The sequence below is a fragment of the Phocoena phocoena genome, chromosome 16 (genome assembly GCF_963924675.1).
Source record: "Phocoena phocoena chromosome 16, mPhoPho1.1, whole genome shotgun sequence".
In the NCBI taxonomy this organism is placed as follows: Eukaryota; Metazoa; Chordata; class Mammalia; order Artiodactyla; family Phocoenidae; genus Phocoena; species Phocoena phocoena.
The window spans coordinates 46540980-46568346 of NC_089234.1; the positions used below are offsets into that span (position 1 = coordinate 46540980).

At 44.4% G+C, this 27367-nt stretch overlaps 1 protein-coding gene across 1 annotated transcript in view; it reads left to right on the forward strand.

Moving 5' to 3' along the window:
* Positions 1 to 27367, forward strand: part of VSTM4 (V-set and transmembrane domain containing 4) — an 86569-nt gene that overhangs the window by 32409 nt on the left and 26793 nt on the right. Inside the window, exon 5 of the mRNA XM_065894610.1 lies at positions 7936 to 7969. Within this exon, the coding sequence (XP_065750682.1) occupies positions 7936 to 7969 (34 nt within the window). The remainder of the gene's footprint in view (positions 1 to 7935; positions 7970 to 27367) is intronic.

Sequence of the window (27367 nt, forward strand, 5' to 3'; positions counted from 1 at the left end):
CCCTCTTAGGCCGTGGGGAGGAGCAGGAAAACAAAGTAACGTAGGCAGTTCAGGAGAAGTCCTTCTCCTCCAAAGCCAACAAGGCAGACTGGGACATAAGCTCCAGGATTCCCACAGAGCCACTGAGAACCCAGATCTTAGCTGCCCTCGTGCCCCCGGGAGCGGGCTCCAGATGGCCTCGTGCGTGCCTGTGCACAGCGTCTGAAGCCCTGTGAGCTGTCAAGAGCTTTGCCTGAGCACCTGCTGTGGGCCAGACCCCTTGCTGGCCCCTCCACATTCTCATGAGTCCTCACCACCAGCCCGAATGACAGCCCATATTGCTCCCATTTGACAGAGGACACAGCTGGGGAGCTTGATCAAGTCCTGAAACAAGGGAGTGGCAGAGCCCAAGCCCAGCCCGATCCTCAGCCTCCGTGTTTCTGTTCAAGAAAACCTCAGCCATCTGGGGCCTGACGTTGCTGAGGAATTTTCCTTCAGCCTTCAATGCGGTTGTTGCTTAGGTCCTCCCCAGACAGCAGTTCACGGCTCCCGCAGCTCCTCGGGGGCTTGGCGTCCGTCTGCCCGCAGGCTGGCATCCTGTATCCCTGGCAGGACTGTGCATGTTAGGCCTGGCGTTAGCCCTCACCTGGACCTGAGAGGCTTAGAACAGCACTGCCCAAACCTTCAGGAACGGACTGCTCACCTGAGAACCCGCTCCAATGCAGATTCTGACTCAGAGCGTAAGGGCAGGCCTGACAGTCTGCATTTCTAACGAGAAGTGCAGGCAGTGCCACCCTGATGATGGGAGGCCTCACTCTGAGTAGCAAGGCCTTAGAACCAGTTCTTTTTCACTCTAGCCTACTCAGCGCTTCTCTTTACAATGAATATTTTGAAATGATCCCATTACTATCTTGAAATGAAACTCATAGATAAACTGTGCTCCCTGGATGCACAAAAATCCAATCAGGCCCAGACCCCCTTGTTATATAGACAGTTTCTGGGTTTCCTATGCAAGTGTGTGTTTGTTGGTCCTTCTGCATCCTCCTGCCTGCGTGGGAGCCACAGAGCACGCAGGTTTGCAGGCTCCTCACACACACGTGGGAAGCAGAGGACAGCCTGGCACCCGCTCTCCCGCCTGTTCGGCAAGATCTGTCTGAAAAGAGGATGTCAGAGTAGCTGTCTGCTCCTGATGTGATCTCCCGCTGGGCCCCTGAGATACACACACCCCATCCTGGAAGCCAGGGGACCTGAGGGCCAGTCCCCTTCTCTCTCACCTTCCTGCTGCCCTGCCCTCACCCTGTCCTCCTAGGGCGCTCATTGTTCATAGAGCTGGAGTTAATTGCACCACGTGTGACTTACTTTCTACTTTCCTCTGAGCTGTGAGTCTCCATCCCTAATCTTTGTGAGTGCCGGGGTGCCCGGAACTTCATCCCAGGGCCTCTGCAGCTCTGAGTCACCCTGGAATGCACCAATCCTGGTGGCGTTACTCTAGTGGATTTTCAAGCACACTGGTTTCAAAGGCCTTTGCTTCTTCCGGAATGAGTCCATACCTGCTGCTTTGGTATGGCCCCAACAATCCCTCAGCCTTCCATGTTTGAGCTTTTAAAAGGACGGCTTTGAAGGCACACGCAACCAGAGGGAGAGGGGTCTAGCCCCTTTGTCTCGGCTCTCATGTTTGTCATGACTGCTTTTAGCTTGCACTCGATGTGCTAAAACCCTGGCTCCAAAGCCAGGCTCCCCACGGCTTGCTAGGCACCTACATCTGCCTGCCACATACTGGCTCTCTGCTTGCTTACCCGTGGTGATGGGATCGAAGGGCCTGTGATCTTTTCTCCCAGAAGTACAAGAAAGAGAGAGCTGGGGCGCTGCCTGCCACTCACAGCCCCACTTAGCGGAGGGAGGAGGCTGCCAGGTACGGAATGGGGTGGCTGTGGACAAGGTATCCCTGGGACCTTGGGGAGGATGAAGGGCTCACCAGCCTGGCATCAGAGACGCTTGGACACTGGGACACCCCAGCATTAGCTCTCCCCTCCAAACACTTCTGAGACACAGGCTTGGTCATCAGAGCGTGTGGGAAGGCTCGGTGAGCTCTCCTGGGCCCACTGCCCCATCAGAAGGGAGCCCGTCTCCCCGAGTGGGTTCTCGGAAGCCTTCCCAGTAGCTTCGTGAATAGAGCGCTGGACCTAGGGCCTGGATTCAAGCTCCTTTACTTGTAAAGCAGGTCTTCTCAGGCCCCAAATAAATGTCCTGAGCCCCAGGTGTCCTCACTGTGAAATGGGGATAAAAGTTACCCTGCCAGTCCTGGGCCTGGGCAGCTCCAGGGGCCACCTTCTTCTGTGTGTGGTCCACCTCTCCGGGTGGCATCCCTCCATTGTAGTCATGGTGACGGTGGCTCAGCCCTCCCGACGACTAGGGCAGATACAACCCCCCTGTGCACTGTCCCGAGTAGAAATGCAAGGTGGGCTGTGCATGTAGTTGGACAATTTTTTTTTTTTAGTAGTCACATTTAAAAAGTAAAAAGATAACAGGTGACATTAATTTTAATCCATTTTATTAAACCTAATATATCTGAAATACCATTTCAACAAGCATCATCATAAAGATTCTGAAAGAGATATTTTACATTCCTTTTTTCATATGAAGGCTGAAACCCAGCAGGTCTTCTCAGGCCCCAAATAAACATCCTGAGCCCCTAAGATTTCACAGTTCCAGCACATCGTATTCTGGACCAGTTACATTTCCCGTACTTGATAGCCACCCCAGCTCACGGCTTCCATACAGGACAGCATGACTCTAGATAGAGAGCTTTATGCGCTGGTGCTTTCACTGAAGAGCTGTGGCCCTAAAATGCTCTTTGTACCAAGACAACAGGAGGTAGAAAACTTGGTTCTCCCCCTCCGCTTTCCACCTGGTGACTGAGGGAGATGGCTTTACCTGTCCTTGTAACCGTGCCGGCCTGGAAACGTGGTCAAGGCAGGGCTGCTTCCTGGAGGGGCTGGCCCTTGAGCTTGGCGTGGAGGGAGCACCCTGCTGCGCAGAGGAAACGGCTGGGGTAGGAAGAGGGCATCCCGGTCCTGACCCTCCCTCCAGAGAGACGCAGATGGTGCTTTTCCAGGCTGCAGGGCGCCTGCCTGTGCTGGGGCGGGAGGATGCTGGGAGAGCACCGTGCAAATGCACCGGGTCCTGTGCAAGGGATGCCACTGTGCTCACCGTGCGTGCAGAATGCTCTGTGAACGGAGCAGGAACGTCCACAGGACCTATCTTAGAGTCTCTGCAAGGCCTGGGGTTCTGAAGAAGGTGCAGGCAAGTTGGGGGGCAATGAGGGGGAAGGTCAGCCGTACCTCAGAGGCCCTAACACTGCTACAGAGCGTGATAGGATGGGGGGCATGGCTGCCTCCACCCCAGATTAACCATAGTGGGGTAGGTAGTGGTGACAGGGACAGTCCCAGGTGGCAGTGATGGCCTCCGGCCTGGACATGTCATCTGGGAGGTTTGGCCATGCGGTGGCCTCTGGGTGCAGCGTGGCCGTAGGCTACGAGGCAGAGGAATGGTGGCTCAGGACCTCGTGCTCACAAATGTCTTCCTATCAGAAGAGGTGAGAAAAACAGCCCTTTCTTTTAGAGTCCTCAAAGTCCTGAAGATCACAAGTCACCACTTAAAAAACACCGTGTCCCGAGTTTTCATTTCTCTGCAGGTTGGTTGCCTTGTGTGGAGCCGGGAGCCTTTGGGTCAAGTGCCCTGGGTGCCAGGCTGTGGCCTGTGGTGGAGACTGGCTCCAGAATTACCCTACATTGCTTTTCTTCTCTTCCTGGTCTCACTTCCCCACTCTCCAGTGGGTTTCTTAGGATCACCTCCCACATAGACTCTGCACTTGAATCCCTGTCTTACAGGCTTTGCTTCTGGGAACCCCTAGCTAAGACAGGTGACACAGTTATGTAATCAGCAGTGATTATGCTATGCATATTTAAGGGAGATTCCAGGCAAGGTCTATTTCTCAGATGCCCATAATTCTTCCCCTTGGTGCCCAGGATCACTTTTGGCCCCTGGGCTGTCCCTCTTCATTAAAGGGACATCAGCCCTGCATTCCCTGGGCTGAGACCTCATAAGCTTCAGTTGGCAAGTGCTGGCCGAGGTGCACGGCCTGTGCCTGGCACCGACTCTCCTCGCCAGGCTCCTGGCCCTTCTGAGTTAGCCCCCTGCCCCCATGGCCAATTACTAAGGAGCCCCCCAGCTGCTCTCCTGCTCCCTGGCTTCCTGATCTGCAGGCTACCCGCCTTACTGCCCCTGGACCGGACTTTCCCAAACAGGTCAGAGCATGGGGTTCTCTAGGGCCCAGTCCCGGCTCTGCCCTGCTCCAGCCCTGGGATAGGAGACCAGCTGTTTATCCTGGACACTACTTCTTTCATCTGTAGGAGCCCTAATACCAGCTGCCCAGTTCCTCTGAGAATGGTGTGGAGTAGTTACAAGAGGGCTCTGGAGTCAGGCTGCCCAGTTTTGTCCCTTCACAGGTGTGTTAGTTTGCTCGGGCTGCCATAGCAAAGCTTATAGGTGGCCATTGTCTCCCTGTGTCTTCACATGGTTTTCCCTCTGTGCATGTCTGTATCCCTAATCTCTTCTTATAAGGACACCAGCCCATCCTAATGACCTCATTTTAACTTACTCACTCCTTTAAAGGCCCTATCTCCAAATGCAGTCATATTTTGAGGTATTGGCCTTTAGGGCTTCAACATATAAATTTGGGAGGGGGTATAGCTCAGCCCATAATATTAGCTGTGTGACCTTGGGCAAGGCCGTTAACCTCTCTGTGCCTCAGTGTCCTCCACTGTAAAATAGGTATGATGACAAAGTTATTGTGAAGATTGAATTAGAGTACAAAGTTGTGGTCTTCAAACATTTTTGTTTGCATAGCCCCTAAAATCATTTAAAAATTTTTGCATCATTGAACTTTTTTTATTTTTGACATCTAAACTTTTTCATCATAAATATAAATTGTTGTAAAGGATGTAATTTCCAAGGCAAATACTGACATCTTAAAAAGAAATGGTTGGGGCTTCCCTGGTGGCGCAGTGGTTGAGAGTCCGCCTGCCGATGCAGGGGACACGGGTTCGTGCCCCGGTCCGGGAGGATCCCACATGCCGCAGAGCGGCTGGGCCCGTGAGCGGTGGCCGCTGAGCCTGCGCGTCCGGAGCCTGTGCTCCGCAACGGGAGAGGCCACGACAGTGATGAGGCCTGTGTACCACAAAAAAAAAAAAAAAAAAAAGAAATGGTTAAATCTTTCCTTTACATCTAAGTATCATGAATTTAACTACATCTGTTGATTTAAAAAGACTCCAAAACAAACGTTAGCCATTAGAAATTTTATACTGTCCCTTCTTCTCTTTGAATTTTTATCTTCAATCCACTTCCCCCACAAAATTTTATCCTATTTTCATACATTTTTGTTTTGAAAGTTCTTTGTTGATCACTGATTATATTTCTCTGTAAAATAGTATGTGTCTAAAAATTTAAATTAAGATTTTAAAAATTTCCTTATTCCACAAGTCTCTAGGTGCTAAATTTTTTTCCTGGATTGAGTTATCAGTAAATACTGCACAATTAGTAAAGATTTAGAAATGAATATAAAATTAATCAAAACCACATAAATATAAGTTTAGATAAATAATCATAAGAAGTAAAATTTTAATGGAAATGTATATTTATTGAAATGGATTTTTATTTTTACTTCCTATATTCTTGTATGAATTTGTAATAGAATTTAGCATCACTTCTATTCCTATATTTTTAAGAGACGTTAGCTCTGAAATACCTCGTTCAATATAAAAAGAGGCAGGAATGGATGAAGTTTCCTTATACCACTCAGTACTTTAAATTGCTTCTGAGTTTTATGTCAAAAGTCACAATGATCTATCATCAAAAATGATTTTAATACTCTACCAGCTGAGGACTGGATTCGGTCATATTTCAATCCTTGTTGAAAGCAAAATATTGGAACGCTTTCCTCTAGTGAAAAGTTTATTTGCCCAGTCATTGCTTTCTCAACACTGACACCAATATTTTAAATCATTTATTGATTCATTGGGGCCATTGATGTGCCCACTGGCTTTTACCCCTAGGACAGGTCTCTGTAGTACAAGTCAGAATGGGTAAGAAGTATGCCTTGATTTTATGAAGTAGAAAGGGTGATGTAACAGGGAGGGATGGAAATGAATACAGCCAGACCTCAGGCAAGTTCCAGGGGAATGAATTCTAAGTAAAGAATACCGTGGGGCTTCCCTGGTGGCGCAGTGATTGGGAGTCCGCCTGCCGTGCAGGGGACGCGGGTTCGTGCCCCGGTCTGGGAGGATCCCACATGCCGCGGAGCGGCTGGGCCCGTGGGCCCGTGGGCCATGGCCGCTGAGCCTGCGCGTCCGGAGCCTGTCCTCCGCAACGCGAGAGGCCACAATAGCGGGAGGCCACAACAGTGAGAGGCCCGCGTACCGCAAAAAAAAAAAAAAAGAATACCGTGGAAGGTGAGGATCCAGAAACAGATGTCCTTAAAACTATTCTTCCTAAGGGTGCCCAGGGGTACGCAAACCCCAGACTAAAGACCACTGATCTATATAATAAGCTTAGAATAGTGCCAGGAACATATGACGTGTTCAGGAAGTATGAACTATGGTTCTATTATTATTGCATCTATAAATGATCCAGCATATAGTAGGTATTAAGTAAATGGAATGCAGAAAGAGTTCAGATACTGTTAGGGGGTTGGACAAGACAAACCAAAAGAACCCCTCTAAAGCTGATGCTGTCATTCTGGTTTGGAGCCTGCATTGGTCACTTGCATCACAGATCACTTCAAGTGTAGGAGCTTGAAACAACAACTGTTTTATTTGCTCACAATTCTGCAGGTCAGCAAGTTGACCTGGGCTCAGCTGAGCAGTTCTTCTGGCCTCAGCTGGATCACTCATGCAGCTGCAGCCTGCTAGTGGGTCAGCTGGGGCCTGGCTCCTTCGGCGCCTCAGCTGGGATGACTTGTGTCTGTTTCATGTGGTCTCATCTTCCAGTAGGCTAGCCAGACTTCTTCATGTGATAGCAGAAGAGTTCCCTGCAATGAGAGAGAGAGAGAGAGAGAGAGAGAGCTCACAAACCTCAGAGCACAGGGCCTTTTATGCTTCTGCTTGTGACTCATTGGCTAATATTTCACTGGCCAAAGCACATCATGTGGCCAAGCTCAGAGTCCGTGTGGGAGGGAGTTACACAAGGATGTGGACAGATATATTAATGTGTGATTCATTGGGGCCATTGATGTAACACTCTACTACACAACTCCAGGGCCCTGTGGCTGTTTCAGCTTTACTTCTATTTGATGTGAACTCAACGATGAACTTAGAGTGAACACTTTTTAGGATAACTGCCTAGGTATTCTTATTTTTCCTCTGTAGCTAGAACACAGTTTTTCTGAAGGAGACCTACTATGGAGGATGTCATTGCAAAAAAAAAAAAAAAAGGCTGTTTTTTTCCCAGGACCTCCTCTTAGTCCTGGAAGAGCTTTGATCAGAGAATTAAAACCCATTTTATAGACAGGAGCGCCTAAGTGGAGAAAAGTTGCCCCAGGAAGGCTTTCTCATGGCTAAGGCAGAGCTCAGAAGTTGGGTGACTCTATAACTCTAGGTTAGAACCCAATTCAACCTGGCTTGGCAAAAAAAATGAATTTGGGGGGTTATGTAACCAGGAAGCCTGAGGTGTATGGCTTCATGCCTGGCTTGATCCAGGTATGGAACAATATCAAGTCACTGTGGTGTCCTTGCCATGACTCTGCTGTACTCATCCAAAGAGAAGTATAATAGCCCTGAGAGGTGGTTTGTGCCAACGTTTGGGCAATACCTGGCCACCTACATTTCCTAGGAATTCCTGGAGAATATATATCTAAAGTAGCATTTATTTACCATCTTCTATTTCTTTTTCCTTTCACAGTGAGACACTATTTGGTGAAATGCCCTCAGAACAGGTAGGAATATTTTCTTCTTGTTTTCAAGTAAAACTCTTTGCTATTTTACTTTTTTTGATATTACCAAGAAATGGTTAAATTCATATCTTTACCTTAACGTCTGCATATTAGTTCAAAAATTGGCCTAAAATGTGTGTTCTGCATGCACTTGCATGTTTCCAGATTTCATGTTCTGACTGTCACCCTGAGAGGGGCCAGCAAACATGTGGCTCAGGCTGGCCCAACATACATGCTGGAAGAGGCTTGACACCTGCTCTTGAATGACTGTTCCCCTGTTTAGGAAGGAGCTGGCAGGTGGACTGAACCACTTTGATGCCTTTTGACCACAAACACTCCTGATCCCCTTCCACCAACGCCTGCTTGTCCTATGTCCTACTCTACAGAATGCGTCCATTAGTGATACATGTGCTAAGATGCTACCCTTTTAGCTGATGGGACACACCTCACAGGTAACAATAGTTATGGAGTTATGGTAGATATTGCGAACTCATAGTATTTAAAAATTTGAGACTTCTGGTCCAGACAGGATGGATTAGATCAATTTCTCTCTGCTCTTCCCTGCTAATAAGCACAACTATCAATTCTGCAAATAATATAAGAGACAGACAAAGGAGGACTCTGAAAGGTAGTAAGAAGAAAATGATGAAAGACAAAGGCAAAGAGAAATATGTTAAAAGCAACCAGAGAGAAACAATGCATTACCTACAGGGAAACACAGATTTGAATGACAGTGCATTTTTCATCTGAATCCATGGAGGGCAGAAAGAAGCAGCCCATTTTTCAAATACTGCAAGAAAAGAAATGTCACCCACAAATTCTATATTCAGCAAAACTATCCTTTAGGAATGAAGGGGATATAAAGACATTCTCAGATGAAGGGAAACGAAAAGAATTTTTAGTTTCACTATCAGGCCTACTTTAAAAGAATGGCTAAAAGAAATTCTTGAAATAAAAGGAAATATCTTGATGAATTAGGAAAGAAGAAGAAAGAATTGAAACAGCAGAAATATGGGTGCGTAAGTAGACTATTCTTTTCTTCATGAGTTTAAAAAGTAATATTTGATGATTGAAACAAAAAATTATAAAACCATCTGATACTCAAGAAGAGCATTATGATATGTAAAAATGAGGAAGGTAAGTGACCTAAATAGAAATGAGATTTCCACACTTTACTTCAAGTGATAGAACATTTTTACCAGTGGGCTGTGGTGTCACGTGTGTATTGCAATGCTCAAAGCAATTATTAAAGGATTATGAAAAGTACATTCAAAAACAGTATAGAATAATAAAGATAGAATCCTAAAATATGTTCAAGTAACATAAAGAAACAGGGATGAGAACCGCAGAAAACAGACAGAAAGCAAATAATAAAATGGCAGACTTAATTGCTGACATACTATTTATCTTAAATGTAAGTGGTTTAAATACATCAGATGACAGAAGCTGACAGAGTGGATTTAAAAAAAAATGACCTAAATATATGCTCTTTACAAGGAACTCATTTCAAACACAGTGACATAGGAAGATTGAAATAGAAGGATGGAAAAAGATATACCGTGCAAACATTACCAAAAAATTCAAGAGTGGGCATACTAATACATGATAAAATAGACTTCAGAGCAAAGAAACTTACTAGAGATAAAGAGGGACATTAAATAATGATAAAAGGGTCAATCCACCAGGAAGACAAAGATCCTAAATGTGTACATATCGAATAGCAGAACCACAAAATGCCTAAAGCAAAAACTGAAAGAGCTGAAAGGAGAAATAGATAAGTCCACAATGATAATTGGCAACTTCAACATCCCCTCTCAGCAGTAGATAGACCAACTAGATAGAGAATTAGCAAGGATTTTGAAGACCTAAACAACACAGTCACCCAAGAGGACCAAATTGATATGTATCAAACACTCCAACCACCAACAGCAGAACACATATTTTTCCATCCCCCATGCAACATTCACCATAAGATATGGCTTGTCTTAGACCAAATCCTGGGTTATAAAACAAATCCCAACAAATTTAAAATAATTAAAATCATATAAAATGTGTTCTCTGACTGCAGTGGAATCAAACCATAAAGCAGAAATAAAACAACAGCAAGAAAATCTCTAACCATGTGGAAATTAAACAACACACTTAAAAAAAAAAACCCATTGGTCAAAGAGGAAGTCTAGAAGGAAATAAAAAATACATAGGATTGACCAAAAATGAGAATAAACATAACAGAATATGTGGTATGCAGCTAAAGCTGTGCTAACAGTGAAATTTATAGTATTAAACACTTACATTAGAAGAGATGAAAGCCCTCCAATCAACATTCTGAGGTCTCACCTCAGGAAATTAGGAAAAGAGCAAAATAAACCTGAAGCAAACAGAAGGAAGGAGATAATAAAGATCAAAGCAGGAACTGATGAAATGGAAAACAGCAATGTGATAGAGAAAATCAATGAAACAAAAAGCTGTTTCTTAGGAAACCTTCGGAGAAAAAATGGGTAACGTGTACATAGGATCTCTCTGCTTTATTTCTTGTGACTGTATGTGAATGTCCAATTACCTCTGTTAAAGTTTCAATTAACAATTGTATTTGATATCTCTGGGGGATCCTGTTTACAGTCCCAACAGTCCCTATACTGGACTGCTTTGTGTTCCTGCTATTGAGTTTGGGATCCTCAGAAATCCTGTTACTCATATCAAAATGCAAAGTTATTTTATTGAGAGCTTACCGTCTACCAGGTACTGTTCTAGGAGCTTGGGAAGCAGCAGTGAAGAGACAGAAATCCCTGCCTTCGTGAGTGCAAATGTATGTGTATATGTCCCCAGGAGAGATGTCTGAGTATGGTTGAGTGAGGGGATTAGCAAGTCCTCTCCCCCAAAAAGCAACTATAAATCTTAACAAAATTGACAAAAGTAACCATTTTAGCACTTTGAAAAGACCAGAGGTATATATTAACCTGAGAGGCTTTTCTACTTGAAAAACTGCTGAACTGCTGAGAGGAGCAGTGGTACTCTGTGGAGTTTTGGCCTTGGGCTGCTCTGATATTCTCCCCTCCCAGCTTGGCTGATGAGGAGATTCTTTTAAGGCAAGAAATGCTGGGAGGACCATCAGCCTCTCTATTGTGGTAGAAGGGGGCTCACTTGACTTGGAGCAGTGTGCAAAGCCCACGTTCAGCAGTGTTGGCAGTGGGAGTGGCAGTCTTAGCGGTATTGAGCAGGGAGGCCCAGTGGCTCTGCTAGCCTGAGGTTTGGGTCACAGTTGGGTCAAGCATATCTCTGGCTGAGACAACATGCATGTGCAGGGGAGAGTGGAGGGCACCCAAAGGATAGAAAAAGATACACCAGGCAAGTAGGAACAATAAGAGAGGTGGTAGCTAAGTTAATAAGACACACTTTAAGACAAGAAATATTACTAGAGACAAAGAAAGAAGTTTTATAATTATAAAAGATCAACATATCAGGCTCATTTAACACATTGTATGGACCAAACAGCAGAGCCTCAACATACATGAAGCAAAAACAGAAAACTGAAAGATGAAATTTTTCAATTTTTCTAGAGTAATAGCTGGAAATTTCAATGCTCCACTCTCAATAATTGATAGACTTCTGAGAGAAAATCAACCAGGACACAGAAGATGAAGCAGTTTTACCTGACAAATAAGAATGCTTTACCCAGTGACTGCGTAATATATTCTTTTCACGTTTATTTGACACATTCTCCAGGATAGGCCGTATGCTAGGCCATAAAACAAATCTTTATAAAATTAGTATTTTATTTATGTGAGAAATCATATGAAGTCTGTTCTCTGACCACAACAGAATTAAATAGAAATTAGTGACAGAAAGAAATCTGGGAAAGTCCTAAATGTTTTGAATTTCAAACAACATATTTTTAAATAATATGTGGGTCAAAGAAGAAGTCAAAAGAAAAATTAGAAAATATTTTGAATTAAATAAAAGTGAAAACACAGCATATCAAAACTTATAGGATGCAGCAAAAGTAGTGCTTAGAGAAAAATTTATGGCCTTTAAATGCCTATATCAGACAAGAAGAAGGGTCTAAAACCAATAGGAGCTTTCACCATAAGAAACTAGAAAAAGAAGGGTGAGTGAAATCCAAAGTAAGCAGAAGAAAGGTTATAATAGAGATTAGAACAGAAATCAATGGCATGGAAAACACACACACACACACACACACACACACACACACACACACACACAAAGAAGTATCAATGAAACCAAAAGTTGGTTCTTTGAAAAGATCAATGGACTTGACAAACCTTAAGTTAGACTGTCCGTGAGAATAAAAAAGAGAGAGAGAAAATAACCAATTACCAAAATTAGGAAAGGAAAAAGGAATCACTACAAACCCTACAAAAATTAAAAGGTTATAATCCTGATAATCCAGGTTTATTCTAACAAATTAGACAACATAAATGAAATGGAAAAATTCCTAGAAAAACACAAATTTCCAAAACTGATTTAAAAAGAAAGCTATAGTCTGAAAAAACCTATAATAAGTCCAGAAGTTAAATTGTTAGCTAAAAACTTTCCAGCCACGAAAAGCCTAGGCCCACCTTGCTTTACTGGTGAAGCATACCAAGTATTAAAGGAAAATAAGAATACCAACCCCTCACAAAGTCTTTCCAAAAAGTTGAGAAAGCGTAGTCTTTTCAACAAATGATGCTAGGACAAAATATATAAAGAACACTTACAACTCAATAATAACATGATAAATAACACAATTAAAAATGGATAAAGAAGACATACAGATGGCCAACAGGCATATGAAAATATGCTCAGCATCATTAATCATCAGAGAAATGCAAATTAATCCACCATGAGATATCATCTCATACCTGTCAGAATGGCTAGAATCAAAAATAACACAAATAACAAATATTGGCAAGGATGTAGAGAGAAGGGAACCCTCATACACTGTTGGTGGGGAGGTAAGTCGGTATAGCTACTGTGGAAAACAGTGTGGAGGTTTCTCAAAAAACTAAAATAGAGCTATCTCATGACCCAGCAGTTCCACTCCTGGGTATATATTCGAAAAAAACAAAAACACTAATTTGAAAAGATACATGCACCCCTATGTTCCTAACAGCACTATTTATGATTGCCAAGATATGGAAGCAACCTAAGTGTCCATCAACAGATGAGTGGATAAAGAAGATGTGGTATATATATACAATGGGATACTACTCAGCCATAAAAAAGAATGAAATTTTGCCATTTGCAGCAACATGGATGGACTTGGAGAGTATTATGCTAAGGGAAACAAGCCAGCAAATACTGTGTGTTATCACTTATACGTGGAATCTAAAAAACCAGTAAATATAATAAAAAAGGAACAGACTCACAGATACAGAGAACAAACTGGTAGTTACCAGTGGGGAGAGGGAAGAGGATTAAGAGGTACAAATTGCTATGTATAAAATAAATGAGGTACAAGGATATATGGTGCAACACAGGGAATATAGCCAGTATTTTATAATAACTATAAATGGAGTATAACCTTAAAAAATTGTGAATCACTATGTTGTACACCTGAAACTTATATAATATTGTACAGCAGCTATACCTCAATTTAAAAAAATGGCCAAAAAAGACTTGAATAGATATTTCCCTAAAGAAGATACATAAATGGCTCGCAAGTTCATGAAAATATGTTCAATATGATTAGTCATTAGAGAAGTGTGAATAAAACCAAAACATGGTGCCACTAAACACCCACTACAATGGCTATCGTAAAAAAAGATAGACAATGTCAAGCGTTGGCCATGTTGTGGTGAAACTGGAACCCTGTACATTGCTGGTGGGAATGTAAAATTGTGTAGCCATTTTGGAGAAACAGTTTGGTGATTTCTTAAAACATTAAACATAGACTTAACCATATGACCCAGCAGTTTCACTGGTAGGAATCTACCCAGGAGAATGAAAACATATGTCCACACAAATACATGCATGCAGCTTTTCATAGCTGCTTTATTCATAATCACCAGAAGCTGGAAACAATCTAAATATATCCATCAACTGGTGAATAGATAAACAAAATTTAGTAATTCATTCACTGGAATACGATTTGATAATAAAAAGTAAGAAACTGCTGATCTATGCTACCACAGCAGTGAAGCTCAAAAACGTTGTACTAAGTCAACTAAGCCAGATGCAAAAAATTACATATTGCGTGATTCCACTTATTTGAAATGTCCTGAAAAGGGAAATTTATAGAGTCAGAAAGTAGATTAGTAGTTGCTTAGGGCTGAATAGGGATTAACTATAAATAACTATTTATTTATAGTTTTGGGGGGTGATAGGGATGTTCTAAAGCTGTATTGCGGGGATGGTTGCGCAACTTTATAAATCTACTAAAATTATTGAATTGTACACTTATGATCAGTGAATTTTATGGGGAGTAAATTATGCTTCAGTAAAGCAATTTGTTTCTTTTTTAAAGCATATGCCCCGAAAAGGCTCCAAGGGCCGGCATTTCAGGCGTGGGGGAAGGTTATGGCTCAGGTGATCAGAGGCTGTGGAGGGACCAGCCTGCCAGTGTTTCTCAGGATTTGCATGCTGTGGTCTAGCATCTGGCCTTACATTCTTAGCAAGCGGTGCGGGAGTTTGGGCTCCACTTCCTTCCATTCCCTGGCCTTCCCCTTCAGTTGCACCTATTCAGAGCTGGTGCTGAGGCTGGAAGTACAGCGAAGATGTCACCCCAGCCTGGTGGGCATTAGAGTTTGGTCTCCCCCAGCCCTGCGATGCCTGCCAGAGATGACCACAGAGTCCCGCTTAAATGCTGCCCCCTCTGCCCTCTGGTGCTGTCAGTGAAACTGGTTGGGCGCCCAAGTTGAGCGCTCCCTGTTGGCGTATCTCCTGTTGGGCCAGCCCACAGATCTGCCTCTGGAAAAGCCTGCCTCTTCTGGTCCACTGCACCCCAGGACCCTGCAGGGGCCAGGTCTGCCCCCATGAACCTGGTAGCGGGTGCCCTTCTGACTTGCATTCGTCTTTCTATTAGAACCTCATGCTGATTTGACCTAGTGCAGCCCATTCCCTGCCACGGGGCCTCACTTGTGAACTGGTCAATCCTTGCCATTTTAACTGGCCTTGACCTGAATTGTTCTCTGCCTCTGCAGCCCAGGCATTTTTTTGTTTGTTCTGTTCCTGTTGTGCCAGAGGGCTCCCAGATCCCGGCTCCTTCATCTGTGCTATGGCAGTGGGCAGCCGGGCCCTGGAGTCTCAAGCTGTGATCGGGACAAATGTCCTTCTCTGTCCTCTGACCACTTCCCCCTAAGGGAGAATGGGCAGAGAGCACAGGACCAGGGCAAGATGCCAGGAACAGAAACCCTCAGGCAGGGGAGGGACCCTCAGGAAGAGGCCACATGCTGGCGCTGAGGCTGTGGTCACTGAGACAGGGACCTTGCCAAGTGACTGGGGCAGAACCCGGGGACTCTAGGGACTTCCATGACTTACTGAGAGAAGTTCAAACAGAAGGAAAACAAGTCTCATCTCGAATGTGTGTCATCCTTGAAGTCGGAAGTTGCCATTTCCTGGGAGGGGCGGCTTTGACCTTTGGGGCTGGGGACAGTTCCTTTCTGACGGCAGAGTGCCCTCTCCCGGAGCAGAGACCCAGGCCTTAGTGAGCGTCTCAGGATTCTGCAAGATTTTAAGCGTGCCCTCCCTGGGGAAAGCAGCCCTGAGAGCAGCTCAACTGGTAGGTATGAAACTGTACCCCAGAGTCCCGGAAAACCACATTTTAGTTGAAATGCCACCAATTTCATAGAGTTATAATGTGTTTTCATACCATGATACCTCCTCAGTGCACTTAGGTGCCTTTCTTCAAGTTCAAGAAAATTGTCAAGAGGGTGGACGGGGGCACCTAAAAGACGATTCGCAGCCAGTACGTTTCCTGACCTTTTGCTTGACCTCTTCTTATGGGTTTGAGATACTAAATTTTTGCAAATGGGAGCAATTAAAATGGACATTGTGTCACCTGTGCTGATGCAGTTACCGCTGAAGTTGTGTAAGCTTTCTTCATGTTTTCTGGCGCACACACTTTCTCAAGGATAAAGAGTCAGGGCCATAGACTGTTTACATGTTGGATAAATTACAGGCACAGTTTTACTGTACTTTGAGAGCTTAGTTTAAAGCATTTTTCAGTCTTTTCTGAACCATCAGAGATTTTTAAAGATACTCCCACAGTCGAAGTATGGGATTTAATAAGTGATTTGTTCAGGATTTAGAGGGAAGGCAGAGATGTGATTTCAAAGAGAGAATATGAAGATATATGCTCAAAACTAAGATATGTAACTACTTGCTTCATTTGTATAATATTGAATAGTAGCAGTGTTATAAAACATTTATTCCTTCTGTGAAAGGCAATCTGCTGTGATGGTTAAAGATTCTGTGGCCAGGCTGCCTCAGTTCACATCTGGGCTCTGCCACTGATTGCTGTGTGCCTTTAGCTAATTTTTCAACCTCTCTGATAAAATGAGGGCAATAATTGTCCTAGCATATAGTGTGTTGGGAGGATTTCATGAGTTAGTCTGTATAAAGTGCTTCCAACAGGTAAATGGTGAGCTCTATGCAAATGGTTCTGTTATTATTCAGTCAGTACTTACGATTGATTCTTCTGTAAGCTTGTAAGGCCCATAGAACAAGGATGAAATGACACACATCCCACGCCCTGAGGTCTGCTTCTAGTAGGAGACCCAGAGGAACAAGACCGTGGGATGCCCACGGAGCTGTCACAGACAACCAGAGGAGGTGCTCCTAACCCTGTCCCAGGGGTCTGTGGGTGGTAGGGAAGGCTTCCTGGGGGTGAAATCTAGGCCAAGTCTTGAAGGGTGAGTTAGATAGAGCATTACAGGAGAAGAGGGTTGGGGGAGGGCAGCACACAGACCTGGGGAGAGAAAAGCACAGCAGATGAGGAACCCTGGAGATTCAGGGCAGAGCAGCAGGGAGGTGAGGCTGGAGTTGGTGGCAGGGCCAGATGCCAGGGGATGGCAGTCATCATAGTAATAACAGTAACGGAGCCACACTGTTATTAAATGCCGTGCCCTGGCACAGTGCTAAGCATGGGACACACACCGTCTTCTTCCCGCCTCACAACAACCCCGTGAGTGGGTGCTGTGATTATCTCCATGCTACAGATGAGAAACCAATACAAAAAGTGTCGATGTTGGTGAGGTCTCCTGGCCAGTGAGAGGAAGAACAGCGAGGACTGCCAGCCCAGGCCACCTGGCTCCAGGACTCACACACTAGCATAGGTGTGCTGGGAAGCTTGGATCTGACTGTGAGAGCTTTGGTGTTGGCATTCACACAAATGAACAAGAAGTAGGTGCTGCAGAAATGTTAAGGCAATGGAAGGAGAAGCGGGAAGGGTTTGGCTATCAATGCTGGGGGTGGCTGCAGCTTCCCTGCATCCCTTGACTTTGAAAAGTGCATCCCTCTGGTCATAGGCATCGATTTGTGGGTGTCTGAGCCTCTGTCCGCATTCAGCTGAGCAAGCAAGGGGGCGAGGGCAGGGATGGCAGACTTGGGTGTGTGTCTCCTGACCTTCCTCCTGCATCCCCAACATCACTGCTGTGCAGTCTTATCCTCGCCCCACCCCAGGGCTCAGGCTCAGCTCCCTCCTTCCAGAGCCCTAGGCAGAGGCAGGCATGAGGAGGACAGGCCTGTGTGATGGGACCCGGTTGTTATTCCTGGAATAACGTGACAAACATCTACCTGGTTTTAGTGTCAGTTTGAGCTGTGCCACTCAGCAGCTTGTGCCAGTCACTCAGCTTCTCTGGGAATATTTCACCCTCCACAAAATGGGCACAAACCTGCCTTTGTCCCTGTGGCTCAGGGTCGTTGTGAGGATTCAGTGAGATAATACCGGCTGTGGACTAATTCCTCATAGTTACTCAGGGAGCGCCTGTGTACCCCTGCAGCTGAACACTTTATGGGATTTACTTCTGATCCTCATAAAAACCCTGCAAGGTACAAATTACTCTCCCCAGATCAAGAACATGAATAAAACTGCCAACTCTTAGATGAAGAGCTAGCCCTCTCTACTATTTACGGACGTTTTGATTCCAGGTAACAGAAAAGCCAGCTCAGATGGTCTTACCCAGGAAGGGACTTGGCTGGCTCACCTGACCGGGGATGCTGCAGTGGGTGGGCTTTGCTCCGGGGGGCACAGGGTCCTTAGGGCAGTGGTGTCTGCTCCCAGCCCTTCTCTGGGCAGTGCTGCCTCCAGGCTTTGATGTGTCCTCAGGCCAGGCCAGCTCCCCTTGGGAAGGGAACGGTGGCAGCACGTGCTTTCACCCCTGGCCTCATGAAGGAGCCATCTTGCTTCCTAATGAGCAAACACAACTGAACTCACTGTTATGGGACCAACCTGAACCAAGCACTAAGGCCAGAGGATAAAACTGTGCCAAGCAGGGGGTGGGGGTCAGTGCCACCCAAACATGTACCTTCAGCCCTAGGGGGCAGGGAGTGGATGCTGAGCAGGTAACCCCAGGGACCTCTCCTTGCTTTTATTCTTATGACCTAAGACCAACACTACATAGAACTGCTAAATTTTGGGTGGCCCAAAAGGTTCGTTCGTTTTTTTCCGTAAGATGGCACTAGTAGCACTTAGTTGTCTTTAACTTCATTCGAGACAATTTTGTTAGATCGTATGTGACAGCTGTCATATCAGCGTGCATTTAAAAAAAGACATCAAAATTGGTGGATTTTTGTGTAGCCTTTTTAATATTGAAGTTGGAAGAAAAAAAGCAACATTTTTGGCATATTACACTTTATTATTTCAAGAAAGGTAAGAACGCAACCGAAATGCACAAAAACATTTGTGCAGTGTATGGAGAAGGTGCTGTGACTGATCGAACGTGTCAAAAGTGGTTTGTGAAGTTTCATGCTGGAGATTTTTCACTGGACGATGCTCCACGGTCAGGTAGACCAGCTGACGTTGATAGCGATCAAATCAAAACAATAATTAAGAACAATCAACATTATACCACGTGGGAGACAGCCGACGTACTCAACATATCCAAATCAAGGGTTGAAAATCATTTACACCAGCTGGGTTATGTGAATCGCTTTGATGTTTGGGTTCCACGTAAGTTAAGGGAAAAAAACCTTCCTGACCATATTTCCACATTCGATTCTCCACTGAAACATCATGAAAACGTTCTGTTTTTCAAACAAATTGTAACAGGCAATGAAAAGTGGATGCTGTACAACAAGGTGGAACTGATGAGATCACGGGGCAAGCGAAATGAACCACTGCCAACCACACCTAAGGCCGGTCTTCATCCAAAGAAGGTGATGTTGTGTATATGGTGGGATTGGAAGGGAGTCCTCTATTATGAGCTCCTTCCAGAAAACCAAACGATTATTTCCAACAAGTACTGCTCCCAATTAGACCAACTGAAAGCGGCACTCGACGAAAAGCAACCAGAATTAGTCAACAGAAAACGCACAATCTTCCATCAGGATAGTGCAAGACCGCATGTTTCTTTGGTGACCAGGCAAAAACTGTTACAGCTTGGCTGGGAAGTTCTGATTCATCTGCTGTATTCACCAGACATTGCACCTTCGGGTTTCCATTTACTTTACAAAATTATCTTAATGGAAAAAATTTCAATTCCCTGGAAGACTGTAAAAGGCACCTGGGACAGTTTTTTGCTCAGAAAGATAAAAAGTTTTGAGAAAACCATAATTCAAAAAGAGACATGTACCACAATGTTCATTGCAGCACTATTTACAATAGCCAGGACATGGAAGCAACCTAAGTGTCCATCTACAGATGAATGGATAAAGAAGATGTGGCACATATATACAATGGAATATTACTCAGCCATAAAAAGAAATGAAATTGAGTTATTTGTAGTGAGGTGGATGGACCCAGAGTGAAGTAAGTCAGAAAGAGAAAAACAAATACTGTATGCTAACATATATGGAATCTAAGGAAAAAAAAAGTTCTGATGGACCTAGGGGCAGAACAGGAATAAAGATGCAGATGTAGAGAATGGACTTGAGGACCCGGGGAGGGGGAAGGGTAAGCTGGGACAAAGTGAGAGAGTGGCATGGACCTACATACAGTACCAAACGTAAAATAGATAGCTAGTGGGAAGCAGCCGCATAGCACAGGGAGATCAGCTCGGTGCTTTGTGACCACCTAGCGGGTTGGGATAGGGAGGGTGGGAGGGACGCACAAGAGGGAGGGGATATGGGGATATATGTATACGTACAGCTGATTCACTCTGTTGTACAGCAGAAATGAACACAACACTGTAAAGCAATTATACTCCAATAAGGATGTTAAGAAAAAAAAAGTTCTGGGAAGATGGAATCATGAAGTTGCCTGAAAAATGGCAGAAGGTAGTGGAACAAAAGGGTGAATACGTTTTTCACTAAAGTTCTTGGTGAAAGTGAAAAATGTGTCTTTTATTTTTACTTACAAAACTGAAGGCACTTTTTGGCCCACCCAATATTAAGGAAGCACCTGCTGACCTTACCAGTTAGTGTTCAGAGATTTCAAACTTACAGACTAAACCACCTCCAAGCCTTTGTGCAGACTCTGTGAAACTGGCAGGGACCAGGAAGGACGAGCTCTCACGGGGAGGCCCGGCAGAACCTCTGAGGTCGTGTAAACCGTTTATGATGAAAGGCCACGGGGAGGCTGCGGACAGGGAGGTGCCTTGGCAACTGCCTCACGAAGGAGCGGCTTTTATCCTGGTGTTCTTCACAAAATGCGTGCAAAAACGCCATACGTAGGATGAAAGCAGCAGAAAGTAACGCATCAGGACCCCCAGGGTCTGCAGGTCCTTTCTAGGTGCGCCCGCTCTGGCCCAGGTTCCTGGGAAGCCTGCCATGGCCGTCCAGTCCCCACTCAAGGACTCGGAGAGCAGATTCCATAATAATGATGATCATAATGCTGGTAAGACAGTCATGGGTGACACAACGTACCAGATGCAGTTCTACGTGCTTGACACGTGTTACTCATTTATGAGAAAGAGTCATCTCAAGGGAGGCGCCATTCATCTGCCTCGAAAGTGAAGTTCTGTAACTTGTACGCAGCTCCTCGGCACGTGCTGTTGATTGACCTCGTGTGGCAAGGAAAGCCCGTGGCACACTTCCAAAAGCCTAGAGCGAGATGTCAGGAAATTCGCCCTATTTGCACTAGTCCTTGGCCTTTATCAATGGCAGCTACCTTGGACGGGGGACCTGTCATTGTAAACGACAGTGAGATGCTAACATAGTTGTTGAGACCTGCGTTCCTCCTGCAAGATTCCACACTTGACCTTGCAAGGTACAAGGTTATAGGGTGATGAGTGTGTTGCGGGCAGTCTTGGAAAGGCAGCCTGGAGCTGCTCGGAGAGGAACTGAGGAAGAAGCCCTCTGGGGGTCCTGGTGAGTTCTCACGGTCTGAACAGAGGTGTGCATGCTGGAGGAAAGGAAGCACATGGACACCTCGGAAGGTGAAACGAATCAACGGAAACACTGACTTTCAAAGCTGGTGTGGGAGCGGGAAGGGTTCAGGGAGGGCAGGCCCAGAAGGATGCTGGCAGGGCCAGATTGGCACATCTTCCTCAGCCCTGCTCGTGGAGGGCTTTCTGGGTCGGGATCTTTTGCCCGACAGACCACACTTTGGCATCCCAGCCATCCCAGTTCAGGCCACACTGAATCCCTCTGCAGTATGTGACGGACAGCTTTATGCCAGGATGAGGATCCTCTGCTCATTCAGCCGGAAACGGGATTGAACAGACCCCAAGGGGGCATAGTTCATATGTGGAGGCACAAAGCTTGTCCTGGATCCAGGGAAACACCAGGCACCTGGGGGATGAAGGTTGGGTGTCTGAATGCTCCTCGGTGGGAACAGTTAACTGCTCCTCTGGTGTATCCCAGTGAGGCAGGTATTTGATGGAGGGGTGGCACTCCTTATGCACAGGCGCTGTGGTTCGGTATGAGGGCGCTTTGAGCTCACATTCACTTATGAAAGCAAGGTGTGCCTGGGTGTTTGGTTCTTCATTTAAAAAATGTTCCTTGGTGGGGTCATCTCAGTTTATACTATTGTTTTTTTTTTCTGCTCCCAGACACACTTAGTTGTAGAGGCACAGAATTTCCACATGGCTGGCCTGGCCACACCCACCTCCCTTTGGGCAGCTGATATTGTTTATTTCAGACAATCCCAGGGACAGGCATGTGCTCCCCTCCTTCTCTGCCCAATCTTGGGCCAGGATGGCCCTTGGTCTTGGGCACCAGTCACTGCTCCTGCCTCCGGGACCCTAGCCCTCAGGCTGGCCTCCCTTCCTCCCACCGGGGCAGGGCTTTGAGCAGCTGTAACAGTCCTGGATTTAGTATAGACTAAAAGTGCAGTGGAATGCTGATATCGCCTTCCAGTACCTTTTTGGGGAGCTGGTTTAAGCCTAGAGCAGCCATTGTAGATCTGGCTTGATTGGCCTTCTTCCTTCCCTAGTTCTCTTGTTCTCTGTTGTCTGGGCTGGGCTCAGAGTCCTTGCTTCAGGGCCAAGGAGGCAGGTCCACCCGGATCAGATCCCAGATCTCCTGCCTGGACCTCTCTGAGGCTTAATTTTCCCATCTGGGTGGGTCAGAGATTATGGATATCAGGCACTTTTCACAGTGCTTTGCATAGGGTAGACAGACATAGCTCTTATTAACTTTAGCTTCTGCAAAATATGCTTGCTCACAATTTGTTCAGTGCCTGGTAAAATCCAGGTTGCCTGCTTTACCTAGTGTCCTGGAGTGGCCACCCTTTGCTCAGGGGTTCAGCCTTTCTCTACGCCCTGCTCGCCTGCTCTGTCCTGCTTGGCACTTGTACAGCACTGCTACGTCTGTGGCTCTAGGAGGGTGTACTGTGCTCCCTCGGCAGAAAGATTTTCTGATCAAGCTTTAAGTTGAAGTTTGTGCTTCCCCTCAGGGCCGAGACATGGCATCGTGAGATACCCAAGTAGCAAAATTGTTTTCCCTGGGTAACACCATGACATGCCCCTACCCCGCTACTGCATCTACACGCTGGAGATTAGGATCCATGCTGTTTAGCCATTTCATGCCCCATCTAATTTAGGCTGAGCTTTCTTATCTGACCCTAACTATGACCCCGTGAGATAGATAGCAGGGGTACATCTTCCCATCTTACAGGTTGGGGGATGCGGCCCAGGGAAGTGAGTGACTTGTCCTGTATCACCTCTCTAGTCAGAGTGGAAGCAAATTTAGTGCAGGCTTTCTGCCCCTGTCCAGTGCCCGTTTGCTAGATCCAGCCACTACGTGCCACGGAGCAGAGGTGCCTAGTCTTTGTGGGACAGAGACTCCTATGAGAGGCGGCCAGGCCGGAACTTTGTACATGTCACAACAAGGGTCCCACATGTGCGCCTCCTGCCCCACCCTTGTTGGAGCCAGAAAAACAGCCCTGTTCCCCACAAATAGCACTTTTTTCCGATCACACAGCTCTGTAATTTAGCTGGAGTTTCCGGCCTATTTTCTATCTTCCTTGGTTTGACTGGCTCCCGCAATGCCCACTCCCTTGTGTCAGACACAAAATACAGTCCTGTTGCAACCCAAGATGTAGAATAAGATGTAGAATAAGATGAATCATAAGACGGACTTTGTCAAAAATTCCTACCAGCCCTGCTGGCTCAACGCGAGACGTAAGATTCTGAGGGAATCGCTGTCTATCGTATGTCACTGTGGTGACTCATTGTATCTGAGTGCTCATGATTGAGGTATGAAGTAGAACTAAATTTAGTTTAGTGCAGTTTTACTGTTTTCAAGGAGAATGGTGATGACAAAGCAGATCTTTTTTCAGCTTACTGAAAGCCCTGGGCATAATGGCCTACGTTTATGATGTCTCAAAATTTTCATTTTATATTAAAGAGCTAAAGAATTAAAGCCAAGAAAAGAGAAGAGGAAGGGGGAATATTATTTGATTTTGTGGGGTGTGAGGTGCAACTGGGGAAGATAATCCCAACTCAGAGGCAATAGACAAAAAGAAACTATCAAACGATTTTAGCAAAAACAAATGACCACGCATTTAACAAAAAGGCAAAATTCAAAAGTAGGGAAATGTTTGCAATAAGCATGTCAGGTTGATGTCAAAGATGCCAACAAATCTATAAGAATGGCTCACAGTCCTAATAAATAACAGCAGAAGGTGTCCATACATCATTCATAAATAAGGAAACACAGACAAACACGGGACATGTTCCTCCTAGCAAGCAAAGAAATGCAAGTAAAAGGAGATATCACATTTTTCTTCATTAAGTGAGAAATTTTTTAAACTGATAAATCTGGTGTTAAAAAGGATGAAAAGATAAATGCCCTCATCCATTGACCAAGAGGCTATAAAGTAATACTAACTTGTCGGAAATCATTTTGACAGTGGGTATTTTTTTTTTTTTTGACAGTGGGTATTGAATAACCTTTAAAATGATCCTCCTCTGTGAACTAGCATTTCCAGGTCTAAGAATCCAAAAACAAAAGTCTAAGAATGGAAAACCATTATGCACAAATATATTTATAGCAATGTTATTTGTATATCAAACTGGGAAACAAATTAGATGTTTAGATGTCAGGGGAAGGCTAAGTAAACTGTGGGCATGTCTTCTCACTGGAACAGTGGGAGGATGTGACAATATGGAAAGTGTAGATTAAGTAAAAAGAAGGATGCAAAATTGTAATACAATATTATTATTATTATTATTATTATTTTTGTGGTACGCGGGCCTCTCACTGTCATGGCCTCTCCCGCTGCGGAGCACAGGCTCCAGACGCGCAGGCTCAGCGGCCATGGCTCACCGGCCCAGCCGCTCCGCGGCATGTGGATCTTCCCAGACCGGAGCACGAACCCGTGTCCCCTGCATCGGCAGGTAGACTCTCAACCACTGCGCCACCAGGGAAGCCCCAATATTATTTTTAAAAAGACAATGTATAAGAACCAAGGAAGAGTTGAAACTTATGTCCGCAAAAAGCCTGCACACGGATGTTGACAGCAGCTTTAGTCATAATCTCCAAAACTTGGGAGCAAAAAAGATGTCCTTCAGTAGATGAATGAATAAATAAACCCTGGTACATCCAGACAATGGAATATTATTCAACATTAAAAAGAAATGAGCTATCAAGCTATGAAAAGACATGGAGAAAACTTAACTGCATATTTCTAATTTAATGAAGCCAATCTGAAAAGGCTCCATACTGTATGATTCAAACTATATCTGACATTCTGGGAAAGGCAAAGCTGTGGAGACAGTTAATAGATCAGTGGTTGCCAGAGGTGGGGGAGGGAGGGATGAACAGGAAGAGCACAGGGGAATTTTAGGGCATGGAAGCTATTCTGTATGATACTACAGTAATGGCTACATTATAAATTTGTCCAAACCCATAAAATGTACAACACCAAGAGTGAACCCTAATGTAAACTGTGGACTTTGGGTGATGATGTGTGTCAAGGTAGTTTCATCAATTAAAACAAATGTACCCCTCTGGTGGAAATGTTCATAATGGGGGTGGTCAGGGGTCTATGGAAAATCTCTGTATCTTTTGCTCAATTTTGTTGTGAACATAGAACTGCTCTAAAAAATAAAGTCTTTTTAAAAAAACAAAACAAGGAAGAGGAAAAAGGCTGGAAATATTTATGAAGATCATGTTTTGGTTACGATAGACTTATTTTCTTTCGTCTCCATGCTTGTAATTACCATTTTAAAACATGAACGTGCATTAATTTATAATGGAAAGAAAAAATAAACATTTCAAGAGTTTAAAAAGCTAGGAAATGAAGCTGTATGTGTGGTTGTGTATTTAAACAGTTCTGAGGGTTTCTGATCCCTTGTTTTCTCTTTGTGGCCAGAGTTTTGTAAACACACATCCCTTTTGGCTATCTGTACATTTACACAGTTGACCCTGTACTCTAAAGCCATGGCCAGTTAGAATTTCTATTCCCAATAAAAATAAGCTGTCTTTGGGGACTCTCAGTGTGAACTGCATTCTTGGAAATTTCCCCACAACGTGACTCAGTCTTTGTTTATTTTTAAAACTCCAGGACTATATTAGAATAGTCTGTTTTCTTTTATTAAATATATGTAAATATTTATTAGTGTTTAATTTACTGTTTTTCAAAGATTATACAATCACATGATTTAATAATTAAAATTTAAAGTTAAATAATTAATTTAAATATATATGTAATAATAATTCATATTATTATATTATATAATAATATATTATATAATTATTAATTATATTATTATGTTATGTAATATGTAATTATAATAATAATAAATAATTCTCCTTGTCCAATCTTCCTTTTGTTTATTTCCTCAGCACCCCCATTTTAAGGAACCACTATTTTTAAATTCTTATGAATATTTCCAGTTTCTCTATTTGTGTACATAAATACTAATATATATTATTTTTCTGTATTTTTATACAAAAGAAATGACACATTTTACACATTGTCCAACACCTAGCTTTTTCACTTAACAATGTGTTTTTTCTTATCCCTGTATAAATAGCTTCCTCATCCCTCATTACAGTTACAAAGGACCCCGTGTGTGGATTTGTGGATTCACCATAATTTCCTTAACCAGTCCCCTGCTGATGGACAGTTGGGTTGTTTCTAATCTATTGCTATTACCAACAGGACTATAATGACTTATATGTACATTTCATACCCATGCAAGGATATCTACAGAATAAATTCCCAGAAGTGAAATTGCTGGGTCACAGAGTATAAGCCTCTGTAATTCTGACAGCGCCTGTGATCCTGATTGCCGAATTACCCTCCATCAGGAAGGGTTTACACTTGTACCAGCAATACTTCTGAGTGCCTGATTCCTCACACCCTTGCCAAAAGAGTGCTTTGCCTTCAGTTTGGTTGTTGCCATTCTGATATGTGCAGAAAGAAAGTGCAGTACATTTTAATTTGGCTTTTTCTTGAGGAAGTTTTAGCATGTTTTCCTAGGTACGAGCCTTTCCTCTTGTGTGAAAACTGTTTACCACCTTCATTCATTTTGACTATTAGGTCATATCTTATGGATTTCTAGAAATCCTTTGTATTAGGGAGATCAAGGGAGTTACCAAGCCTCTCTTGGTAACTGTACCTACCTGGCTGGAATATGTGCCTGAGGACGAGAGATTCTAAAAGAAGCTGCCCTCTGAGTTGCTGGAGCCATAAGATGCATTTGAAATAAGACGATGACCATTCAAGGAAGTGCTTGGACTCCACCCCACAGGTAGCAAGGAGAACAGGTTTCACATCAGGCCAGTCTGGGTTTGCAGCTTTCGTGTTGTCTGCTTACAAACAGTGTCACTTAGAGCAAGTCACTTAGCATCTTTGAATCTTGGTTTTGTTACCTGTAATGTAAGGCTTACCTATTACTTTGGGTTATAACGGTA